The sequence below is a fragment of the Ctenopharyngodon idella genome, chromosome 6, assembly GCF_019924925.1.
Source record: "Ctenopharyngodon idella isolate HZGC_01 chromosome 6, HZGC01, whole genome shotgun sequence".
In the NCBI taxonomy this organism is placed as follows: domain Eukaryota; kingdom Metazoa; phylum Chordata; class Actinopteri; order Cypriniformes; family Xenocyprididae; genus Ctenopharyngodon; species Ctenopharyngodon idella.
Window position 1 is genome coordinate 18256583 of NC_067225.1, and position 23795 is coordinate 18280377.

The 23795-nt window shown below is 38.4% G+C and overlaps 1 protein-coding gene across 4 annotated transcripts in view; it reads left to right on the top strand.

Moving 5' to 3' along the window:
* Nucleotides 1-11355: 11355 nt before the first annotated feature.
* Nucleotides 11356-23795, top strand: part of tp63 (tumor protein p63) — a 51156-nt gene continuing 38716 nt past the window's right edge. For 2 of the 4 annotated variants that reach the window (XM_051896837.1, XM_051896838.1), the window contains exon 1: nucleotides 16506-16734. In XM_051896837.1, coding sequence (XP_051752797.1) covers nucleotides 16682-16734 — 53 coding nt within the window. In that variant the 5' untranslated portion in view covers nucleotides 16506-16681. Of the gene's footprint in view, nucleotides 11371-16504; nucleotides 16735-23795 lie in introns of those variants that run through there. The other 2 variants (XM_051896836.1, XM_051896839.1) reach the window with 2 other exon arrangements.

Here is a 23795-nt window from a genome sequence, read left to right on the forward strand (position 1 = left end):
CGTGAGATAGCGTTGGAGATTCTGTACTCTTTCAGAAGATGCTTATAGCGCCCCTACCGTATAACAGTGAAAACATGGAAAGAGTAAAGTAGATTTGAAGTAAATTCCTATGTACACTACCAGTGGACTAACCTACACAAAAATTCTGATTCTCAGAATTATTATTAACATATCTGTTTTCTTTATAAATCAATATTTTCAAACAATGTAAGTTTATACTTAGACTTTTCTGTCAGTATAAGTCAAGTATACTTAAGTGAAATTTTAAGTATATTTCTGAGAAGTACATAAAGTTGACTGAAAGTATACTTTCTTATTTTTAGTTTAAATGAAATATACTATAGTACACTTGAATAAACTTCTTTTTCGTAATGGATGGGAGGCATCTGCACTAACTTAAGGGCAGAGGAGTGAGGTTTACAGGCACAGCTCTTCATAACCGGCCTCTGTTACTCTTAAGCAAATGCAGAGTAACAAATGATGCATGTACTGATTCTCATCTCTAATATGATGCATTATGCACTGGTGCATAATGTTCTAGAATGTTTATTTTTTAGTGGCATAAAAACATATTTGATGGCACCTTGATAATGATTACAACCAGAAGTAATGCCTACTAACAACCTAGTGCACTAACTGCAACATTCAGCGATGCTGGCGGTGTGAACAAGGCTTGAGATCTGAGGCTTGAAATGACTGTTGTTGAGAACTATGAACATTGTGTCATGCTTACTGAGTATTTTTTTTCTCTGTAAATGGTAGAGAAAAAAACAAAGTCCAGAAAAACCTGTTTAAACGAACAGTGGCTTACCCATGTGTCATAATGTGTGCTCCAATTTTTTATATTATCAGTTGAAAGGTGTTTTTGTTTGTTACCTCTTTGAACAAAAATTTGTTCAACAATTGATCATTAACAATTAAAATCTTATGATAATTACTGCACTGTAATTAAAAAAATGTTGCTTAGATAACCTGTGAATATTGTCTGTGGTACATGCACATGATCTTTAGTTCCTTACATACATTTAACCTTTGCGTCATTAACTGAATTTTGTTTAATTAAACGGGCACATGCAAAAGAACAAATAGAAAGGTTAAAAAAAAGTGTGTTGTGTAAAAACAGCAGTATTACACAGTTCAGGAAAGGTTACATGTTTTTTGCAGCTGGTGCAACACAGCTGCAAGACAAATAACAAAACAAATCATTTGTTTTGGTTGTGGACTAACAGCTCCTACTAGATGTGAATTATTCAGCAATAATCCCAAACCAGTTTGTCATTAATAATGCAACAGAGGATATAAAAAAAAAAAAAGGAAAGAAAAAAAACAAATCTGGTTCCCACCAAAAGCTGTCCTACAGGATGATTCAAATTTGGCATTTCGCCTTTTACTCCTTGCCACCAGCAACATGAATTTTCCCATGAATGGCGACACAACTGATTTTAGGTGGAGAAGTCACTGTGACAAAAGTGAGCTGAGGGTAGTATAGTGTGATTCACAACGTGGGAAAGTATTCATCTTTGTCTACAGTTTTATACTAGAACAATAACAAGGTGCACAAACTAGTATTATCTCTTTAATGACAGCATGTGAGAAGTGGAGTTTTTTTATATGATGCTTTATGTTATTGTTTCAAAAATGTGAATCACTTGTTACTTGGTCATTTTTAATAGCATCTATTAATTTATTCAACACCATATTACAAATGCAATTTTATATATACTAACTTCAATACATCTTATGATGAACATGTTTTTAATTTCTGAATTAAAATGAAATTTATTATTTTTATTTTATTTATTTATTTATGGCAGAGGGCATAAAACAAAGAATGGCAGAGTGATACAACTGTCCTGATCATAATGAAGAAAACAGCCTCAATACGATAAAAAAAAAAAAAAAAAAACCTTATTGACATTTTTATGACAAGCTAAGATTAGTTCTGGTTGACCGAAACTTTATAGAGCAGCAAAGCAAACACACACCTTTTGAGGTGCAAGTTAAGGAAGGAAACTTAATGAAGAGAAAATATAACTGCACACTCTCTTAAGCACATTTTATTATTACCAGGTTGACTTTTTTTAAAAGACTTTTCTATTTCTTTATCAGACACTCTCATTTGTCATTGTTACAATAGTGTTTGTTAATTTGTTATTCCCTCTATAGCAAGTGAACTATTTCACCACTTATTTTGTTCTTAAAAGGGATGATCCCTCTTCATGTTTAATGTGACAGGCTGATGTAAACACTGGTGAGTTGCCGGGCAGTTTTGGAGTTGTTCACAAGCCTCTGTACACCATGAATTATCACCTCTCAAACACTGCACTGAACACCGGTCCCTCTGACTCATATGGATACCCTCACCATTAGTCACAGCAGGCAATACAGACACATACGCATACGCTTGACCCCTACACAGTGCCTGAGAGTGGCTGGCGTATGTTCGTCCCACGCAGTGTACGCTTGACCTCATGTTGAAGACCGTCCGCACCAGCTGCCCCCCGACAACTGCTTAGTGCCAAATGCAAGCGCAGGACAGTAATAGGTGGTGTGAACTGCCGTACCATGATGTATAAAGGAAGATAAAGGCATAAAGACGAATTAGGAGGGATGATGTACTTTAAATTGCATGTGCTTCAGTCATTGCCTAATAAACAACTACTTTTAACCCATCTATGCAAGTACAGATTAACATGGGTTTAACCCTGCAGATCAAGCCAGCAACACTCTGGTATCTACACTGCAAAGAGATAAACAGCGCATTAGAGATGTGACATTAAACACAGGCCACAGCCCACTGTAGAGACTGACGTAATCACTAGGGCCCTAAATGAGGATGTGTATTTCATATGAAGTAATAGGGATAGAGTGACTAACATCCAATGTCTGCATGTTAAGAGCAATTAACACCGCAGTGATGTAAGGGTTTCATGTGTCATCTGCAATATCACTTGAACTCAACTAGAGATCATATTAGTAATGTTATTTTGTCCTCGCTTGGAGAAAAGGGACGGTAACCACTACAGTGTATGGGCCAAATCTAAATGATTTGTTCAAATATAGATGTTTATGGTGAAAACGAGAACTACACTACACTAATTTCTCATGATCTTTTCATATCCAGTAGCCAAAAGAGTGTTTGTCAAATTTTGGATACTTAAATCACAGAAATGTATGTACAAAATAACAAACCAAGTGACATCTGTAAACATCTGCTGCTGGAGCTTTCTCAGAGCTATTTTTAAAATGACTTTAACCAACTGGTCTCAAAGTAAATGTATTGATTTTCTCAGATCCCATCACATAGGTGTCCAAAAAAGTAACCACATTTGTACTGTGTAGTAAACTTAGTGGTCAGTATGTTTAATAACCAGAATGTAACCAAATAGGTTTTGTCTGTTTTAAAGTCTGCATGAATTTGCAATAGTCTTTTCTTTCTTATTGTGACATATCCAAGTGAAACGGCTTCTTAAACAAGAAAATGTAGAGTGTGACTTGATTTTGTCCATCAAAATTGATTGGCTCATTGGATTGTTGTCATTGGCTATTGCTGTGATCTTATGTGAGTGACATGAGGGCATTGTCCTGCCCTCGCGCCAGTAAACACATCATCAACGAAAAGATGTCGCTGCAAGTGGAAGGGGAAATTATTTTGATTAAAGATTATGAGGGCACATGAATTTTTAAAAAAAGCTAATGATGTTAAAGGATTAACGGATAAATCATTTATAATAAATACTGCAATATTCCATAAAAATAAGATTTTTCTTTTTCATTTCATGGTGACTTTAAATTTGCACAATATATCTATTTGTCACAATTATGTTCAGTTTAGTTTTATTCATGGAATTTTAGTTTGTAATTCTTCAGTTCTTGTGTTCCTTTGTTTGATTCTCTACCTTTGTTGGATTACTTTGCCTGTTTGGATTAAACTTCTTATTGGATTTTTATCCAGCTGACTCTTCGTCTGTTTGTTTGCTACACACACACCTGAAAGTGAGACAGATGACCAGACCGCCCCAAAAATGGACGATAGGGCAAAAATTATCATCCTGGCTCAGGAGAGCCATGATTTTTTTTCTTTTGTATAGGACTCTCTTGACGACGTGACCCTAAAGACCTTGTTCCAGATCGGGGCTACTTTCAACCACCCCATGGACCTCCCAGACACCACAGAACTGGACTGGAGGGAAACCGTCATAAGGTGTCTGGAGAGCATCGTGTTCCGATCTGGAGCACAGCCAGACCATGGAGGAATCATGTGTGCCCCCTGCAGATGTTGATGGTCAACCTGTCGCAACAAGTGAGCCAGAGCCTGAGGAAGTGGAACCCCATCTGACCAGGGGAGCGAGCCCGCAACACCAATGGCCGAGGGAACGAAGAGGGAGGCTGATGGACTCCAATGGGGACTTGTCGACTCCCACCCTATCTCGCCCGGTATCCGAATCTTTATTGCCTATGGAGAACTTTAAGGACTCTGATTCATCAGTCTGTTCAGAAATGTTGTGTAAGGACAGCTTGTTGAACATTATGGACTGGGACATTAACCTGTGTGGACTGTGTTATGATTACTGTCAGTCTGTCAAGTCTTGTTTCATCACCACCACCACAGAGCTCAGCCAGTCCTCCAGCCCCGTCACTGCCTATGTCGCCAAGCTGCTGACAACCACCATCAGTGCCCGTGCGGAAGTATCCTATGGTTCCGCCTCTGGCCTCTGATCATTTTACTCCATCTTGGCCCATCGACCTGTCAGCTCCATCTTGGCTCCTCCCACCATCAGCTCCACCAGAGACCCTCGGCCTAGTGGCTCCACCCGGTTCCCTCGTCCCACCGGCTCCCCTTTGGTCAGTCGTCACACCACTTTCACTACAGACCTGCGGGTCGTCCGGTGCCCTCCGACCCTCCACCCCTTCAGCTGCAGCAGGTTCCCCCTTCCCTTCAGTCTTGCCGCTGTCCTTGGGTACTCTGGCTCCTCCTCCGATGCTTGTCACCGCGGCTGCACCCAGGTCACCGGAACCTGCGCCTGTAGATCTGTCGAACCACCATCTGTGCCTGTGGATCCACTGGCCTCCTGTCCATCAGTCGGCCCCCAGATGTCGACAGCCATGCCATCTTCATCTTGGCTCCTCTCTCCCTTAACTCCGCCATGGGCTGTCGGCACTGGGAAGCTCTGGGTCTGTGCCATAGGACATTATACATCTTTGCCACGGGGTTTCGTCGTCGGTCATCAGTCACCCCTTCTCCATTGCCACTGACCACCATCCCTTCGCTGTCCCCTGTTACCATCCCTGCACCACTCCTTCGTTCACCTCCTAAGCCACCTCCATCTCTCTCTCTCTGTTTATCTTCAGTTACGGCGTGAGGTTGCGCCTTGCCAGAGGGGGGCGTTCTGTCACAATTATATTCAGTTTAGTTTTATTCATTGACATTTAGTTTGTAATTCTTCAGTTCTTGTGTTCCTTTGTTTGATTTTCCCACCACTAATATGTTACCATGGACACTAACTATCATCACAGCTGTTTGTCATTTAGCTCATCATCACCATTGTGTATTTAAGTTCCTGCTGTTCATTTAGTCTTGGTCTGGTCATGTTTATATTATGGTGTGTTTCTCTGCCTTTGTTGGATTACTTTGTCTGTTTGGATTAGACTTCGTATTGGATTTTTATCCATCTGAGAGCCCGTCCACAAGATGCGTTTAGAATCTTGTATCGTATCTGTGTTTCGTCCAGATGGATTGGGCGTTTTGGGAGCCTGAAACCACTATTTTTTTAAATGATGATGTCATTACCCTACGTCTCAACCGCTACTTCACGTAACAGCAACAACAACAACAACAACAGCAGACTACATGCTTGTGTTCGTGCCGCAGAAGCTACTGAGCCTATTAGCTTTACTAAAGTAAAGCTTTATTTCTAAGCTTTACTAAAGTTTGTATACAGTGCGCAAGGTTTATGAGCATGCTCCAAGTCTTATTCTCAGTTTTTAGTGTATCTCTGTGGCAGAATTACCACGCCACATACTGATCTGGCATGTATACTACATCGTTTTGAGTCAGTTTCAGTGGTTTGTGTGTACGCAGATATTTCTTGAGATGAGGAACAAAAAAAATCGTATAGGGAAAGCTCTGGCTTCGTGTGGATGTGACTCTTCGTTTGTTTGCTACACACACACCTGAAAGTGTGATACTATTATTTTATGCTTTTCAACATAATTCTTTTTGTGGAATGTTTTACTTGTGTGTTTGTGCTATATTTCTTTAAAATATATTATATTTTGTGTATAATGCCTTTATAATAGACCTTTAAATGGCAGGAAACTAGTGGTGATGCATGTTTAAAAATGTTTTCCCATTTCATTTTTTACAGCACACAGCTGCTTTATGAATCTATTGTAACAAGAAACAACTCATTAGTGATCATCACAGACCACAGATGTCTATGATTTATAGCTTTTTTCAATCTCATACACAAGTGTTGTGTTCATAAGTGAATTATGTTGTGACTATTTTGAAGTATTGTGTAATGACGTATTGTGTGAGAGAACGGAAGTGGGTGAAGTTTGCTACTCCTGTCTTATGTGCTTTATTGCTGCTTACTAACTCATAACAGATCCCACAAATTGGCGACAAGGATTAGGCATATAAGTTCAATTGTTGTAAAGTTGCAGTACTCGTGGTCTCTGCTGAAGATCTGTGCCGTTGGCTGTCATGTCAACGAGGCCTTCACAGAGGATTGTCTAGTAGACATAGTCTCTTCTGACATTCAAGGCTGCATTTTCTGCGTTTCCGTATTTATCCTGCCCTACAGCACTTATGCATGCCATTTCAGTAACGTTGTGCTGTTGCAAACTACAGCCAGGCTGGTGTTGTGTTCAAAAGCCTAAATTCCGGTGGTTGGGTGTTTGTCAGCGGACGTTTCCCTACATGACCACTCAGTTCCTGCTATGTTCTTTATTGTGGACAAAGGGACACCACTTATTTGGAGGGATCTAATGTCTGCACTGCATGCAAGTATTGAAAACAATCAAGTCCTGCCTCCTAAAGCCCTTCCTTTGCCTGCTTCTACCATGCTAGTCTTTCCGTTCACTGTTGCTGAGTCAACTAAATTTGGATGTGCTAAAATCATTATATACCAGATAAGGCTTGTAGTGATGTGTCAGAGGAATTAAATCGTTCGCGAGCAGCTGGGGTGATAGAACGCATCGACACCTCTGCATGGGTGACACCAATTGTTGTTGTTGTCAGTTAAAATTAAGATGTGCGTTGACCTCAGAGAGTCAAATAAAGCAGTTATCGTGGACAACTTTCCATTACAACACTCTCTACTTCAACCTTACCTGCTTCTCCTGCAGATAATATTGTTGCTCCAGCTCCTGTTGATGATGAGGAGTTTGTTGCTTTTCTATCTGCCACCTGTCTGCTGCTGATGTTGATTCTGCATGTGTTTCTTGCCCTGCTCTAACCACACACTTTGTACACAGTTTTCTAATGGTTGGCCTCCTTCACCCAAGGGACTGGACTGTGTTGTTGCCGTACTATAAACTGAAACTGGAACTGTCTGTTAAGGACAACTTTGTTCTTCCGAGGCTTACTGCTGATTGCACCTGCTGCTCTTCAATTTGTGCTGGTCTCCATAGCGAAGGACATCAGGGAGTTTCACACATATGTCCACAAATTATACCACAAATCTAATTATTTAGAGAATCTTTCTCATTTTCTAAATCTTAAACACACAAGGGAAAACTCACTATTAATTGCGTAACTTTACCAGGGGCGTCACTAGGCCCATTTTAGGAGGGCTTTAACCCCTCTAAATTTTCACCCAAAAGCAGAAGCAGAGGACAAAGTGTGTGCATTTATTAATAGATTGTCATGACATCTACATCTGTGTAGTTCTTTGTCATAAATGCAGTTTACAGAATGATACAGGACCAATACAAGACAGTTTCCCATTCTCTGCAAAAAGTTTTCACCACGTTAACCTTTCACCACATGTTGTTTTCCTCCAGCGAAAATGTAGCGCTTCACACCCATGAAGGCATTCTTCAGAAAAAATTTAATTTTAAAATTTTTAAAATGGCATAATAATAATAATAATAATAATAACAATAATAAGTCGTTCTATGTGACAATCTGAGGTTTTCACTGCAGACAGACAAAAGATAAAATTCCAGTACAAAGTTTAATCCAAACAGGGCAGAGAAACACACTTAATGTGAATATGACCAGACCAATACTAATTGAACAGCAGGAACTTAAATACACAAAGGTGATGAACTAAATGACAAACAGCTGTGATGATAGTTAGTGTCCATGATAACACAGGAACTGAAGAATTACTTACTAAAATCAAATCAAACAAAGAATCAAACAAAATCAAATCAAATCAAACAAAGGAACACAAGAACTGAAGAATTACAAACTAAATGTCAATGAATAAAACTAAACTGAACATAATTGTGACAGAGGGAGAGATGGAGGTGGCTTAGGAGGTGGATGAAGAAGTGGTGCAGGGATGGTAACAGGGGACGGCGAAGGGATGGTGGTCAGTGGCAACGGAGGAGGGGTGACCGATGACCGACAACAAAACCCCGGCGGTAAAGATGTATAATGTCCTATGTCACTGCCCAAAGCTTCCCAGTGCTGACAGCCCATGGCGGAGTCATGTTGACGAGCGTCAGAGGTGGAGCCAGAGTACCCGAGGACTGGGGCAATGCCGGTGTGACCGAGGACAGCGGTGAGACTGAAGGGAAGGAGGAACCCGTTGCAGCTGAAGGGGTGGAGGGTCGGAGTGCAGCGGACGACCCGCAGGTCCATGACGAAAGTGGTGGGACGACTCACCAAGGGGGAACCCAGTGGAGCCACTAGGCTGAGGGTCTCTGGTGGAGCCGATGGTGGGAGGAGCCAAGACGGAGGAAAAAAGACATGTGACTTTGCAATGTAACTGGACCAAACAGCGGACCGATCTTGTTGCACAGCATCTGAAATGCTGTTTTTGGTTATGCTGTAATGCCTGAGCAAAGCGCCTCACACGATTGCGTTCACAAATACCAGGCATCTGAATGCAAGATAACATGACAGCGTTTATTGTTTCATCTGCACGCTCTGAGGCGCAAATAATTTATTATATATGAAAATTATTATATACAATGGCTCCTATTGCAGAAACTTCCGTTTTTCTTAGTGATATTTAGCGCCAGTGTATCAGGAAGTGACGTTTTTGTTTTCTTTGACTCGCTGGATGGAAACGCTGCTTTATTCGCAAATGTTTTATGCGATATTCAAAATTTGCGCATAAGTTAAATACGCAACTTTGGATGGAAACATAGCTATTGATGCGCTCTCGATATTTGCCATTAAAATAACCACAGAAACCACTTTAAATTAACTATCAAAATAAGGATAAAGTCGCGTCTGATAGTTGCAATCACTTTTCTATTGGTTAAAATGAATGGAGAATATCTCGGAAAATGGAAAATGCTGTCGCTGGACGCTGGGGCTGATGCCAGTCATTGGGGTGTATAGTACCCTCAAACATTAAAAGGAACCTGATGGAGGACACGCTCAGTCAGTCAGGCTGCATGTCCACTGGAGCAGAACAAGCGACCAGAGCGTTTTTAGATTCATTCCTATGGAAGTTGAGCGTCACGCTTAACTTATGCACGAGCGTGAGGCTCAACTTCCATATGAATGAACCGAAAACACTCGCTCCACGCCAACGGACATGCACCGTCAGTCAGTCAGTCAGTTGGTCTCTCTCGCGTGCTCTCTCGCTGTTTAGTGCCGTTGACCGTCCTCGTCATCCTCAGTAAATAAAGTTCTTACAGTAACGTACGTAAGAGTGCTCACAGTGGGTCTGGTGGAGAGAAATCCCCCACTGACTGCAAACGGGTATTCAGATCTGCCTCCATTTTGTTAGCAGCGCCCAACTTCCAAAGATCCGAATCAATTCCCGAAAGACAAAATCAAGTCCCGCCACAGTAGAGAAGAAAAGACAATCGCAACTACCGCTTCATGCTGACTTTAAATACGTTTGTTTAGCTGACCATTGATAGCTTGCAGACGATCGCTATGCAAAAGCTGCGCGTGCTCGTGACTCTTTAGCTTCGCCCATGGCACGCCTCCAGGCGCTCGGCTGTTTTCGGAAAGACTCGGTACAGCGTATGTATCTTTTATAAATATGATAAAACTAAAGACTTTTCGGATGCACTACTGCTCTAATAGGTACTTAAGATTAACATGAGATTGGCAGAAACTGTGTGTGAGCCCACCTTTAAAATTTTCCCCTGGTTTCACAGACAAGGCTTAAGCTAGTCCTAGACTAAAATGCATGTTTGAGTTGTTTTAACTGAAAGTAACTTGCCCTGACATATCTTAAAATATGTCAGTGCCATTGTTTTGTCTCAAGATGCTTACCAGTAATGTTTTTTTTTTCTAGGGCACATTCATAAAAGCTACTTAGATGCCTAAGCCCTGTCTGTGAAACCAGGCCATAATGTGTTAAAAGTTATATGTAGGGTCCTATGAAATTTGTTTTATATTTCTTCCTGAATTCCGTTTTTTCCATTTTAATTTTTCTGGATTCCGTTTTTTTCAGTTTTATTTTTTTTTTTGGACTCCATTTTAATGGTTAAATTTAATTTTAGTAATCAAAAAGCATGTCTAATTAATGGAAATAATGAAACCTATCCAATTTACCAACAATTTATTAAAAGTTTAACAAAAAATTAATTTTTTTTAGGGCCCTATGATATACGTTTTATTCTTTCCCCTCAAATTCTGTTTTATTTTTTACCAAATTCTGTTTTCTGTTTTAACTTTTCTGGATTCCATTTTAATGGTTTAATTACATTTTAATAATCAAAAAGCATGTCTAATTAATTTAATTCTTAAAAACAACAAAATGTATTAATTAAAAAAAAAGTATTTTTATGAAATGTTTTTTTTTTTTCAGAAATTCTGTTCCGTATTTTAATTTTTCCAGCAATCAAATGAACGCATACCATTTCATTTATCTTTTAATCATGAAATTAAACTTTTTTTGTCAAACAATGTGCTGCACAACAGAGCTTTACTGTTAAAATTAAAACATGGAAGAAAAACTGAGATTATTCCTTAAAAAGATAGTTTTTAATAATTTATTATTAAATTAATTTATCTAAATTCTACCGAACTTTTATTTTGACGGGTTGCCAAGAGCTTTGAGTTTCTCTCTGTTTATAATGTTAGTTTTCTCAAACGAAGCGGTTAAATGCTGATGAAGTGACTTTGAGAGCGGCTCTGGAGATGAATTTCGTGCGTTCATTTCCTCATATAGTGAGGCGACAGAGGATGAAAACATCGCGAGCGTCGCACTTGCTTCAGTGTGTGTGCGTACATGCATCATTCATCATGTCATTACGCGTTATATACTATATTTCGTTTTTATGGCTGGATTCCGCGATTCCGTCCGCGTTTTCTGCATCGCGGAAATCGACCCTATATATGTGCTTTCTATATTTTTTTATAGTTCTGTTTCTGGAATATAACAATTTGGCATATTAGCATTTCATGCCTTGATTCGGTCGCAATGTGTATCCAATTAATAATATTGTATTGCATAGTAGAGTAGGCTACCTCAGGGATGACGTGTTTTTGTAGGCAAAACCCGGAAGCGAGTTAGCATTTTAGGACTTCCGGTTCCATTGCCCCAAAGTCAATTGGTTTTTTGAATGGGTTTTTGCTAAATCGCCTGAAATAAGGTCTGTGGTTAACAAAGCCTCTAAATATTTTCACGTTTTGATCTATCACATAAAACACACCAGTTATAGCCCGCTTGTAAATTTTTTTTAAAACCTTTATTGTGTCTTAAAAACGGCGGTTGCTGACAAATTGCTAAAAGGGACTACCTCCTTTGGCGGGGACTTTAGACGTCATCATGACAAACAGGACATTTGGACAGCATTTCTCATGAAAAAGTGGATAAGTATTCATACACAGTGCAGATCATAATCAGCGAGCGTGTTTTAATAAAGTTTGAGGAAGCTTGGTGGTGGTGACGTTGATCCGCGACCATGGTGTGCTGTAGTCCTTTTATAGCCTACTGTTAGCTTTTTATATCTGACGACTTTATTTAGGCTTCAAAATGTATAAATGTTGTGTTAACTTGTAAAGATTATCTTGATAGACAAAACGTGTAAGTGTCATAACCCTTTGTTAAAAACAGAGCTCATTTTTTGCGATTTTCCAAAAGTCTATGGGAAAAATGCTTTGGCTTTCGATCGAGGGAACCTGTGCGCCGCTAACTTCTGGGTTGGCCTACAAAAACACGTCATCCTTGAGGTACTCTATACACTTATAAACCTTTTGTAGCCCCGCCCATTTTTCAGCGCCATCGCCGCGCTTGTTGTTGTATCCTGTCTTCCAGTTTGCATGTCCACAACATGAAGGTAAGATCTTACGGATTTATGAATTAACCGCTTTAAAATCTTTCCGGTGTACTGACATTTATAACATCCACTTCAAACATTACAATGCTTATGATAACTGTCATCAACTCTACAATAAGTAAATCCACTTCACCTGCTAATTACTCTTCAACAGCGATGCCATAAAAATATACAGAGCTACTGCAAAAACAGAAGTTCAAACCACATATAGATCAGTGGTTCAAACAAAATTCTGAAGATGGCTGCATGCTTGTTTCTCTGGCGCATAAGGCCTATACTATATGGCGCATAAGGCCTGTTCTGTTTTGTGCTTCATGAGGTTGTAACAATTGTTGTGTCTTTTGAAAAACTATGTGATTCTGCAAATCCCTTAAGAATGCAATAACCTGCTTACACTGGCAGAATAAATCAAAACAAAACTTTGATCATTACCTGAAAATAATTTGTTGACATATGTTTTTATTGTCACGGTAAGCATACAACAATAACTCTCTTTGATCTACAAAGCTGGTCTTTCATGGGAGCCAGGTATATATTACTGATTTAAGTTTTACAAACCTTGTGTACACAACTTCATTTCGAAATGGACATATAGAGTCAGTGACTCAGATGTATATTAAGTAACTGGTCTGACAGATTCAGAGGCTGTGTTCAAAATCTCCCCCCAAACCCTTATTCACTATTTCCTACATTACTCCACTAATATAGTCCACTCGAAGGAGTGAATGAAAACGATTGAGTGAATTTGGACACTGAGTGTGCCGGAAGGGCTGCCCCTTTTGTATAGTGCTTGCTGTTTAATTATCATTTGAAACGTAGCAATTGACAGCTCCAGTAGTAAGATGAAAAGATTTATCTTGAACTCTCATGGAAACTAGCATGTATAATACCATAATTAAACAATTTTCTAATAAATGAAAAAGACATTTATACCAGTATGATATTACGCTGTACCCACATTGGACCAGCGGTTTGGAAAATGGATGGATGGATGATTCAGCTGCAGGCACCATCTTCTGGCAAGACACGGGAATTCATTAGGCGTGACCATCACAGTGCATTATGGGTATTCTCTAGCTGTTGAGTGTAATATTAGCTGTGTCTAAATTCAAAGGCCTCGGACTTCAAAGGCCACGAAGGTCAGACTGAGCGTTGAGTGCAGTTGAGTGTACATCGGTTGTACACTTGTTATTGCGGTGCATTATGGGATTGAATGAGTGCTCTCAGTAACGTCCAGTATGGTTCCGGATACCAAATGGCTGTCCCCACAAATAGTGCCCTATTTAAGGGTATAGTGGGCGACTTCGGACACAGCCAATGAGTTCATTCAGTGAAGGATTCAAACTGATGATTTCTGAGTTTGAGAGTCTTTTTGAACGACCAGATCCTTTTTTGTGAATCGGACTACACTTGTCACATCACTCGCTTGTATGTTTTTGCTTTCAGCCTACGAGGATAACTCGATAGAAAGGCATGTTTTCTTGCAATTATTTTGTGCTAAATGTTTTTTTTTTTTTTTTTATCTTAGCACATTCTCGGATTGCAAACTCATTCACAACACAGGTAAAATTAATTTTGCTGTGGCACTGAAATATTCTACCTTCTTAAAGAGATGCAGAAAACACTTCTCTAATGCTTTAGGTTATTTAATATTTATCAAGTGCACAGTGAAAGTCTGGGATTGTATTGAGTGACAAATAAGTTAAAAGTATTTTCACTTTGGTTGTGGGTATGTGGGAATCTGCCACCATCCATAAACTAAAAGCAAGTACAGCAGGGCAAAACATTTAGTTAAAGTTGGATTCTGTTCAGGAATGGCAAAATGGGGACACACAATTTGCAGATGTTTGTAAAGTTATCTGCCTGGGTGTGTGCAGTGTATGCTTAACTGTGTGTTGGGTGTGTGTAGGGGGGTTGGTCTAAAATAACTTGCTGCTTGGCATGTGTAGGGAAAGATATATCAAAGGACATGAGACTGTGAGGTTGCTGGTCATTTAGTTAAAGCAGAGACAGTCTTATTAGGTCCGTGGCTCTACCATTGGAAAAAGCGTAATGGTTAATTTGAATCACGTGTGCCTTGATAACCAGTCACATTACAGCCTTAGTGTCATTGAATTTGACTGTTGTACAACTCTGACAGAAATTCAAGACATTAAGGCTGTAATGTGATTGGTTATCAAGGCACACGTGATCCATGAGAATAGCTGAATCCTGCCTGTCGCAAAATTGTTTGACTTCTCTTGATGCCTCTACGTCATTGACATCGATTAAAAAAAGTTGGAAACTTTGGTTAAAACAGAAGTTACAATATTCAAGGACAACCTGTCACTCACATGAGATCACAACAATAGCAAACGGCAACGATCCAACAATCCAATCAATTCCCAATGGACAAAATTGAGTCCCACTCTACATTTTTTTTCTTGTTCGAGAAGCCGTTTCACTTGGATATATGTCACAATAGTGAAGAAAAGACTAACACAACTTCTGTTTCATGGCGACTTAAATTAAGGGCACATGAATAAAAAAAAAAAAAACATCATGATATGCATGAGTAAATCATTTATAATAATTACTGCTATAATATATATATATATATATATATATATATAAAACAAATTGTCAGTTTTGATTTCATTTAATAATAATTACTGCTATATATATATATATATATATATATATATATATATATATATATATAACAAATTGTCCGTTTTGATTTCATTTTGACTTAACATGAAGTTACGTTTTTATGTATTTTTTTCCTCAGTAATCTTTAATCAAAATGTAATATTATGCTCTTAACATATATATCAGTAACATATATATATTATTCCAAAACCTTTCCTTTTCTGCTAACATCATTTTGCATATAGACTATTGGATATAACTGCAAATCTGCAATCAGATCTGGTTACATTCTGGTATGGGACTTTCAGTTTTCAGAATCCAGTCAGTTCCTAATGGATAAAACTGTCCTTCATAGTCCTGTCCTTCATTTTTCACTTTTGTTGTTATATGTCAGATTAGTAAACTAGGTTGTGAACAAGAATTCATGTACAAACGACCTATGTCCTGAAAACAACAGTCCACATTATAAGGTTTCCCTTTATAGAGCATTGAGGGTGGTGGAATAGGATAGAAGAAGGAAGACACTTGACTGAGGCTCTCTTTAAAGGTACAAAAGTCCGGCACACTGGATCGTGTTCCCTGGATACCCAGCATCTATTTATTATCCTTCTCCCCTCTGTGACCTCCCCTTTATTTTAGACCTCTGATTCATCTGCAATTCAACCCCTAAAAACCGCAAAACACCTCTAAGTTTACAGCCTCTGGACTATACCATCGTCAGGCATAAGTCAAGTGAGATTTTTCAATAATTTCTGTGTTTATCTATGGATAGCTTGATTTTTACAATCCAACTATGTGTTGTGCTTAGAGAACACTCAAAAACATACAGTAGCAGTTCTAATTTAATTTGCCTTGTAGAATTGGTAGCAACCAACAAGCTGACATCAAGAGGAGAGCATCAGTTTGAGTTTATAATGTTTGTTTTATTCATCTGATTCAATGACAGCAGGAATCTGCCAATTAAGATTAGTTTGTCATGTCACAGGCGCTTGCTCTGCATGTTAGCGGATGAAGGGATGCAGGGCGATAAACTTCTAACACAGAGTTTCAGCCCTATTGACAGGTCAGGAAGCCACCGTGGTCACCGAGGGCTATTTGATGTGACATCTATTTCACCTGATCAGGTTAAAATAGAAGTTAGCGGCTTGTGTGATGCAATCACCACGCATGGCTGAAAGCTCCTGGGATTCTAGATAGAAACGGCAGCCAGCGAATGGACAGCGGAATGTGCTTTTCAGGTTAGTGCTTAGACAGACATCGCTGGGGACATGGACTAGGAATGGAATGGGTGGGGGTTGTTGCTTAATATCTATATCCTAGCAACTGAATGGGTATGATACCATGTCCAGTTGTTGTCAGGGATTGGTCAGCATGTTGGCATTGACGCCACCCCTTTGCTTGTGGGCTGTAGAAAGATTAAACCAAAATTAAAACATCCTCCACACTTGATTCACTCCTGTGCACTTGACCTTCTAGCACTTTAATCTGCCTCACAATTTCTTTTTTGTTTATGTTTTTCATGTTTTTCGTTTATTTATAACTCCAGATCTGCTGTAATACATGTGCTTGGGCCGCTTGCCGATAACCTTGACGACCTCAGTAAAGACCCCAGTCTGGCAGTATGACCTCTCCTTATGCAGCAGTACAATTCTGCCCAGAGCGAGCCTTTCAACGGTAAGACAGGAGCTACTGTTTGCGACAATTTGTTGGCCAATTCTAAAAAGCCATTTCTAAGGTCACCAGGTTTATCTTGACAACTTGGGCATGCACACATGGTTTTATTTAGTTGCTTCATTTGTAAATAGATATAGGCACATATTGCAAAGCAACATGTGGCTGATTCTATGGTCCAGTACAGTGTTTTTTTCCACTCCTCATTAAAGAGTTGCTCTCTGGACTGAGACGTGCTGGAGGTGCTAACAGTTGTGTCTGGTCTCCAGCTGCTGCCTGGCTATGGTATTTATAGGTGTAGTGTTCTTATGGCGAAAGTAAGCGTTCGTGCAGTTTAAGGTGAACTGTTGAGATACTCAAAATCCTCAGTCTGCTTGCTTGTTAGCTCTTCATGCACTTGCTACTGGACAGTTGTTTTTGTGGATCTGTACAGAGTTCAACTCTAAATAAAGCTGTATTAATAGCTAGGGATTCAATTCTCATGCTTGTATCCGTTAATGACGTTCTAATGTAGTATTCCATTTCAATGGAGTATTGGCACCTCTTTAAAAAGGCAATTTAAATATTAATTTCATATACTACATACTTTTTCAAATGCCAGCTTTCCTTAGCTGCTCTGAATGTAAATCTCTCAATTAAATAAATTGTTATGGTATTTTGTAATTTGGTATGTTGACAATAATCACATGGGAAGGTGGAAGGTGGAAGGTGGAATTAATGATTTTCAGACTATTCATGTGAGCATATGCACTTTTTAACAAAAATATATTGTTTAAATGTACTTAAATGTAAAAAGGTTGCTACTCTAACACACAAATTTCAGATGAAAGCCATGTAATTAGTACAGTCATGTTAAATTATGCTTTAAAAGAGCTAGTTGTCACTTTCTGTAACATAAACATAACTTAAAGTCTTTGCTATTAAAAAAATTCTCAGGAAAAACATGCAGTTCATTAGTGAGGCATGTTGTCAAACTATATGAGGATTTGTATTTGTTGTATTTATTGGCAAAATAATGTGACAAAAAAAAACCCTGACAATTGATTAAACATAACTGCAAATATAAAATACATTAATATAAAAGAAAGAATTTTGGAAAACAAACAAACAAAAACTATATATATTTAAAATTATATATATATATATATATATATATATATATATATTTAATATGGACTTAAAATCTGTAAAATTTAAAACATGTGGGGCAACTTGACCCAATAAAAGTGTTAGTTAAACTTGCCCCGACCTGAAAGAAAACAGTTTGGTTAAAATCTGCCTTAATTATAGTTTTGACACTTGCCTAAATGCCAGTGTGATTTTATTGTGTTCATTTATTTACCTAACAGCTAAGGCAAAGAATATGACACAATAATATTTTAAACTAACGTACAAAACTACTGTTAGAGAAATCACACTTGTATTATTGGACATTTGATATAAAACCGTATAGTTACTGTTATAAATCCCTTGTGACAACTTCCCTCTGTGACAACATGCGGTCTCCCTTACCACTATATTGTTAGGTCTTAGCTCTTGAGCACATGTGGGTATACCTGCAGAGACAGTTGTTTTTGTGACTAATCCAGCTTCAATCAGGAGGTCTAATCTACACCACAAAACCAGAGAAACAGACGAGTAAAAATAACCAACAGACGTTCTCAGAATAAAATGAACATGCATTTCCTTGGAAGTCAAGTGCTCCAAATCTCTTCTAACTGAATCCTACAAAATCAGACTCAAATATTTTAAATATAATCCAAACTTTAGTTCTTAGACCCTCTTGGAGTGATTAAATAATCAAATAGGGGAAAATGTTGAGTATATTTTGTGACTGACCTAAATTTAATTACTTTTAAATTGTAATTAGTTCCAAACAGTTAAATCAAATTGTCACACACCTGTTTTACTCTGTGATGCTTGTACATGAGATATTGAATGAATTTTCCTTATTGGCAAGCAAAAATTAATGTTTTCAATCATACTTTTGAAAACTAATAAATTACAAGTGCAGAGTGGAGTAAGTCCATATGAGATTGTATAACTTTGGGACAGTTCAATAGAATTTGGGTCCATTCACAATGAAAGCACGCATCTAAATGGAGGAAAAATCATGAGGGCCACTATTCTTTTGTCTGAGCCACCACGTCCATCCTGCAGCCCCGGGTTTGAGGGATGAGGGAAGGGTCGGTAGATTCCTTTGAACGTTACCTGGCCTCTGATTAATGAAGATAGTGGAGAAGCTCCTCTCACTTGTCTCCCCAGATTGTAGGGCTCTGTTTGTTTTGATTGCATTTTCATCGCTGGATGTGCCCAACCTGTCAGGAGACAATGGGCAGCCCTGTTAAGCTGTGACTTTTGACCCCGTCCTGTCTGCGAGGGGCCTGGTCTGTGTTTAAGTGGACGCAGTGCAGCCTCTCCCTCAGGCAGAATGCATAACTCCCCCAGTAACCAGACACCCACCCACAGCTTCCAAAGAAGCTACCACTAGAGATGAAACCCACCCTACAAATATCCACAATGAAAAACTACAGTTGGCTATTGTCTCCAAGAAGTTTATGCCTTTTTTAAAAGGTGTCAAAACTGAAGCTAAGCCCTAAAATAATTATTTATTTCACTAAAATCTCATTTATGGATTTTAATACCTGTTATGATGATAAGAAGCATGATTCCTTGGCTAAATTTGGGATGCGATGACTGACATAATGACGTGGCAGCCACTGTGTTCAAGCAAAATTCAGAGGAAATCTAAAACGTGTTTCGGCTTTGGTAATTTGACAAAGAATGACAGAAACACTGCGTGACTCCTGAATCAGGTTGTGCTGTTTGTTTTATCAGGCTTTATGAGTGCTATTTTGTTTGATCCAATTATTAAGTAAACATAAATTGTCTATAGATGTTTAATTGATGAAACGGCAATTCCCACTTTAGCTGATGATGGATCAGAAATTTGCCCATAACCTTCACCTGTCATTTCTGTGGGTGTAAATCAAAGCTGGATATTTTCGCGCATGGGTGCTGCACCTTTTGTGGGACCATGATGTCATTCTTGGCTAAAAATCCCTGTCAACCGTATTGTATTTCTAGCTACTATCTAGCATCCGTCGATCCTTCGTTTTTGGACCTTTTGCAGAGCGTGCATCCTCTCTCGACTTTAATTGGATAATTCCTCTGGCACAGGTTTTATGATGATGATAATGATGATGTCATGACACTAGGGCTGTCAACCCAGCTCTGAGCTCTCAGCCAGGGATCTGAAACATGTCCTGTCGCAATGTGTGACCTGAGACAGCAGCCACTCAGCACCTGCTGGAGACCTATATAGTCCTCATGCTCTCACCAACCTGTAATGTTGACAATATTAAATGCAATAACATATCAATGAGAGAAAGTGAGACAAGTAATCCCTATACAGAGAGCTGCTGGAACCTTGTGTAAGGTTATTAGCCACTACATTCTCTGACATAAGAGAAGTAGTATCTTGTTTTGTGGTTTTGTTGAGTGTGATAGCAAAAGCTAAATCTAAGCGTACTGACAATTGTAGAGCCATTTAGCACTCTCAGAGCACTATAAATGAAACATAGTCTGCCATGATATATGATATAGATGACATACCCCTGTGACATAAACACTTTGCTTAAGTTGCTTCCGCCTCTTTATAGCTTGTCACTTTTTATTGCATTGTTATGAGCCTTTTTAGAGATAATTAAAGAACATGGAAAATTAATTGAAGCTTAAAGGGTTAGTTCACACAAAAATGAAAATTCTGTCATTAATTACTCACCCTCATGTCGTTCCACACCCATAAGACTTTCTTTTATCTTCGGAACACAAATGAAGATCTTTTTGATGAAATCTGAGAGCTTTCTGTCCCTCCATAGACAGTTACGCAAATACTACTTTGGCACTTCACGATCGCTTTGTATGATGAACAGATTGAATTTAGGCTTATATTCACATATAAACATTCATCAACTCACACATCAGTTGTTGAATACGGAAGCTCAAGCATGTATCCTTGATGTGTGCAAGAACCAATGAGGTTCATTCTTGGTGTTACGCAGCATGTTTGGAAGAGGTTTGTTCTCGCGTGTCAAGCAGGTTCGGTTGAGCTTCTGTTTATGTTCGCTGATCAATGATGATGATCAATTTATATGTGAATAAAAGCCTAAATTACATGTTCATCATATAAAGCGATCGAGTCTCTTCAGAAAATTTGGACTAAACCACTCAATTCATATGGATTAGGTTCATGATCTCTTTATGAAGTTTTTGAAGCGTCAAAGTGTCAGTTGCGTAGCTGCCTATGGAGGGACAGAAAGCTCTCAGATTTCATCAAAAAGATCTTCATTTGTGTTCCGAAGATGAACAGAAGTCTGAAAAGTTAGAATGACATGAGGGTGATTAATGAAAGAATTTTCATTTTTGGGTGAACTAACCCTTTATTTGTTGCTTCATGTATTTAAAACTACAGTGGTTACTTCCTTAACCCCATTGAAGGGATAGTTCAGCCAAAAATAAAAATTCTGTCATTATTCACTCACCCTCAAGTTGTTAACAAACAGTTGATGGGCCCCATTGACTTCCATAGTATTTTTTTTTTTTTTTTAAATACTATGGAAGTCAATGGGCCCATCAACTGTTTGGTACCGACATTCTTCAAATATATTCTTTTCTGTTCAGCAGAAGAGAGAAATTCATATAGTTTTGGAACAAATTGAGGGTGAGTAAATGATGACAGAATTTTCTATCTTTTGAAATGCTAATATTTTTTAGTATTTTTTTTAGTATTTTAATAACACTGTTAAATGTAATCTTTACCAAATCTCAAAAATGAAGATATTTTTTACACTATTCATTAGTTGTGATACGTATTATTTATTTATTTATTTGTTATTATTATTATTATTTCAATTGTTTATTATTTTGACAGTATAATGTTGAATTTTAATATTGTCTATTTATTGGCATATGGTATCTGTCATGATCAGTGCGTCCTTACTGGGAGGATTAATTTTTGTTTCAATAGAAAAAAAAAAATCAAAAGTAAGTCAACCAATACTAAAAAATATTACCTATAATGATAGAGTGCTGCTTTTTATGATAGCACAATCTAATTCTGCAGGAAATAATGATTTATAGTAAGATTAATTTTTCATAACAGTGAACTGCGTCTTTGATGCATGCACTTTCTAGGTGGCTACATTGACTTTTGTTGCTTTTATAACTTTTTTTTTTTTTTTTTTTTTTTTTTTTTTTAAATAAATAGCATTTTAAAAAAAATGACATCTAATAAATATTCTGAAGTACCTTCTCTGTTTGTTCTTGTAATGGGTGATGGATACATTAATACAACTAACTATATGAATAGCTGTCAGTAAGTTAGGGCCCAGATTTCATTTGTATTTGCTTACTCCCTTAAAAGCCCCTCAGACTGCTCAGGTCGACAGTGTAAAATGCAGAGAAGTTTAGATTTTTATCTTACAATGGGAGGTAGGATTGCTGAGGTATGGACCTGTGGACGCACCGTGACAATTGACGCATTGGGCTTGGCATTTGTGTGTCTTCCAGTGTGCCAAATGACAATATCTATGAGGCTTAAAGTAAACATTAGCATTGAAAAAGCTTTTATCCCCAGTGACAGGCCTGGCAGCACACCGTTGTCCCAGTAATTCAACTCTAGCATTCACTTTGCGCCACACCTCTTCAGCTGAACAAAGACGAAAAAAAAAAAAAAACTGTATACCCTGCTTTTCTTCTGAAGAGCTATGTTTGGGGAACCCATGGAAAGAAAAGGGAAAAGAGGAATTTTTGTATGGTATTGAAGCTGAATTCCAAAAGCTTCTTTTGCACCTGCCATTTTTTCCTCCTTTAGGGAATGGATGTAGTTTTAATTGATTTTATTACATTGTAAAAAGTGAACTGGCATTTTCCCCCTTAAAGGGATAGTGTGGGGGGAAAAAAAGAGAAAAGGAAATTCTGTCATCATTTACCCAGCTTCATGTCATTCCAAACCTGCATGTATTTCTTTCTTCTGCACAAAAGAAGATATTTTGAAGAGCACTGGGGTCAAAACAAAATAAAAGATAAATACATAAAATAAAATAAAATAAAATACAAAACAAAATATACTCTTTTGTGTTCCACATAATAAAAAAGGCATACAGGATTTTGCATTTATCCCTTTTGAGAAACACAAGAATTTATACTTGAAAATGTGATGATCCACATTCATTAGGTTAAGTTTTTTACTAGTTCGTCATATCAAACGCATACAAATGTATGTAAAAAAGCTTTGTGATGCTATAGGGAGAATAAATACTATAAAAAGAAGTTTTTCTTCAAAGGCTGGTATCGAAGTGTCAATTTACAGTGACATCAAAAACTAGTGTTGCTTTGTATCTCTGTCTAGGATACAGTAATTTGACATCCTTCAACCTAAAAGCATTCAGCATTTATTAGGCATGCCTACATAGCTTAGTATATTAATATCTCCCCACCGCACAGAATGTAGGGGAATTCCAGCCCCACACCCGAGTGCCAACGTTAGATTATGGGTTGACACCCCAACTCCCAGACGCTCACACACACACACACACACACACACACACACACACACACACACACACACACACACACACACACACACACACACACACACACACACACACAGACAGACAGACACAGAGATACATACATTTACTACCTTCAACCCCCATCCACAGCCAAGCCCAGTTCAGCCACACACATTCCGAATGCTGCATAGCGGTGGTGTTGCTATCATATAGACAGCAAGGGGGAATTCCGCTCTGCTTGGTCCTCAGCGTGTGCTGCACCTCAGCAGGAACAATGAGACGCCGGGCTCTGGCTTGGTGTCATATTTCAGATGGAGAGGGTCATCGTGTTTTCACTGACAGTCTTATTCTTTCTACTGCTCCTAAATGTCATGTTAACACTGGTTATTGGTGTTGCATTAGACAGGCACAGAGCATGGCCTTTGTGGGGGGAGAGGTAATTAAGAATGGGTTGTGTTTTTACATCCTGAAGAAGTGCAACGCCTTCTT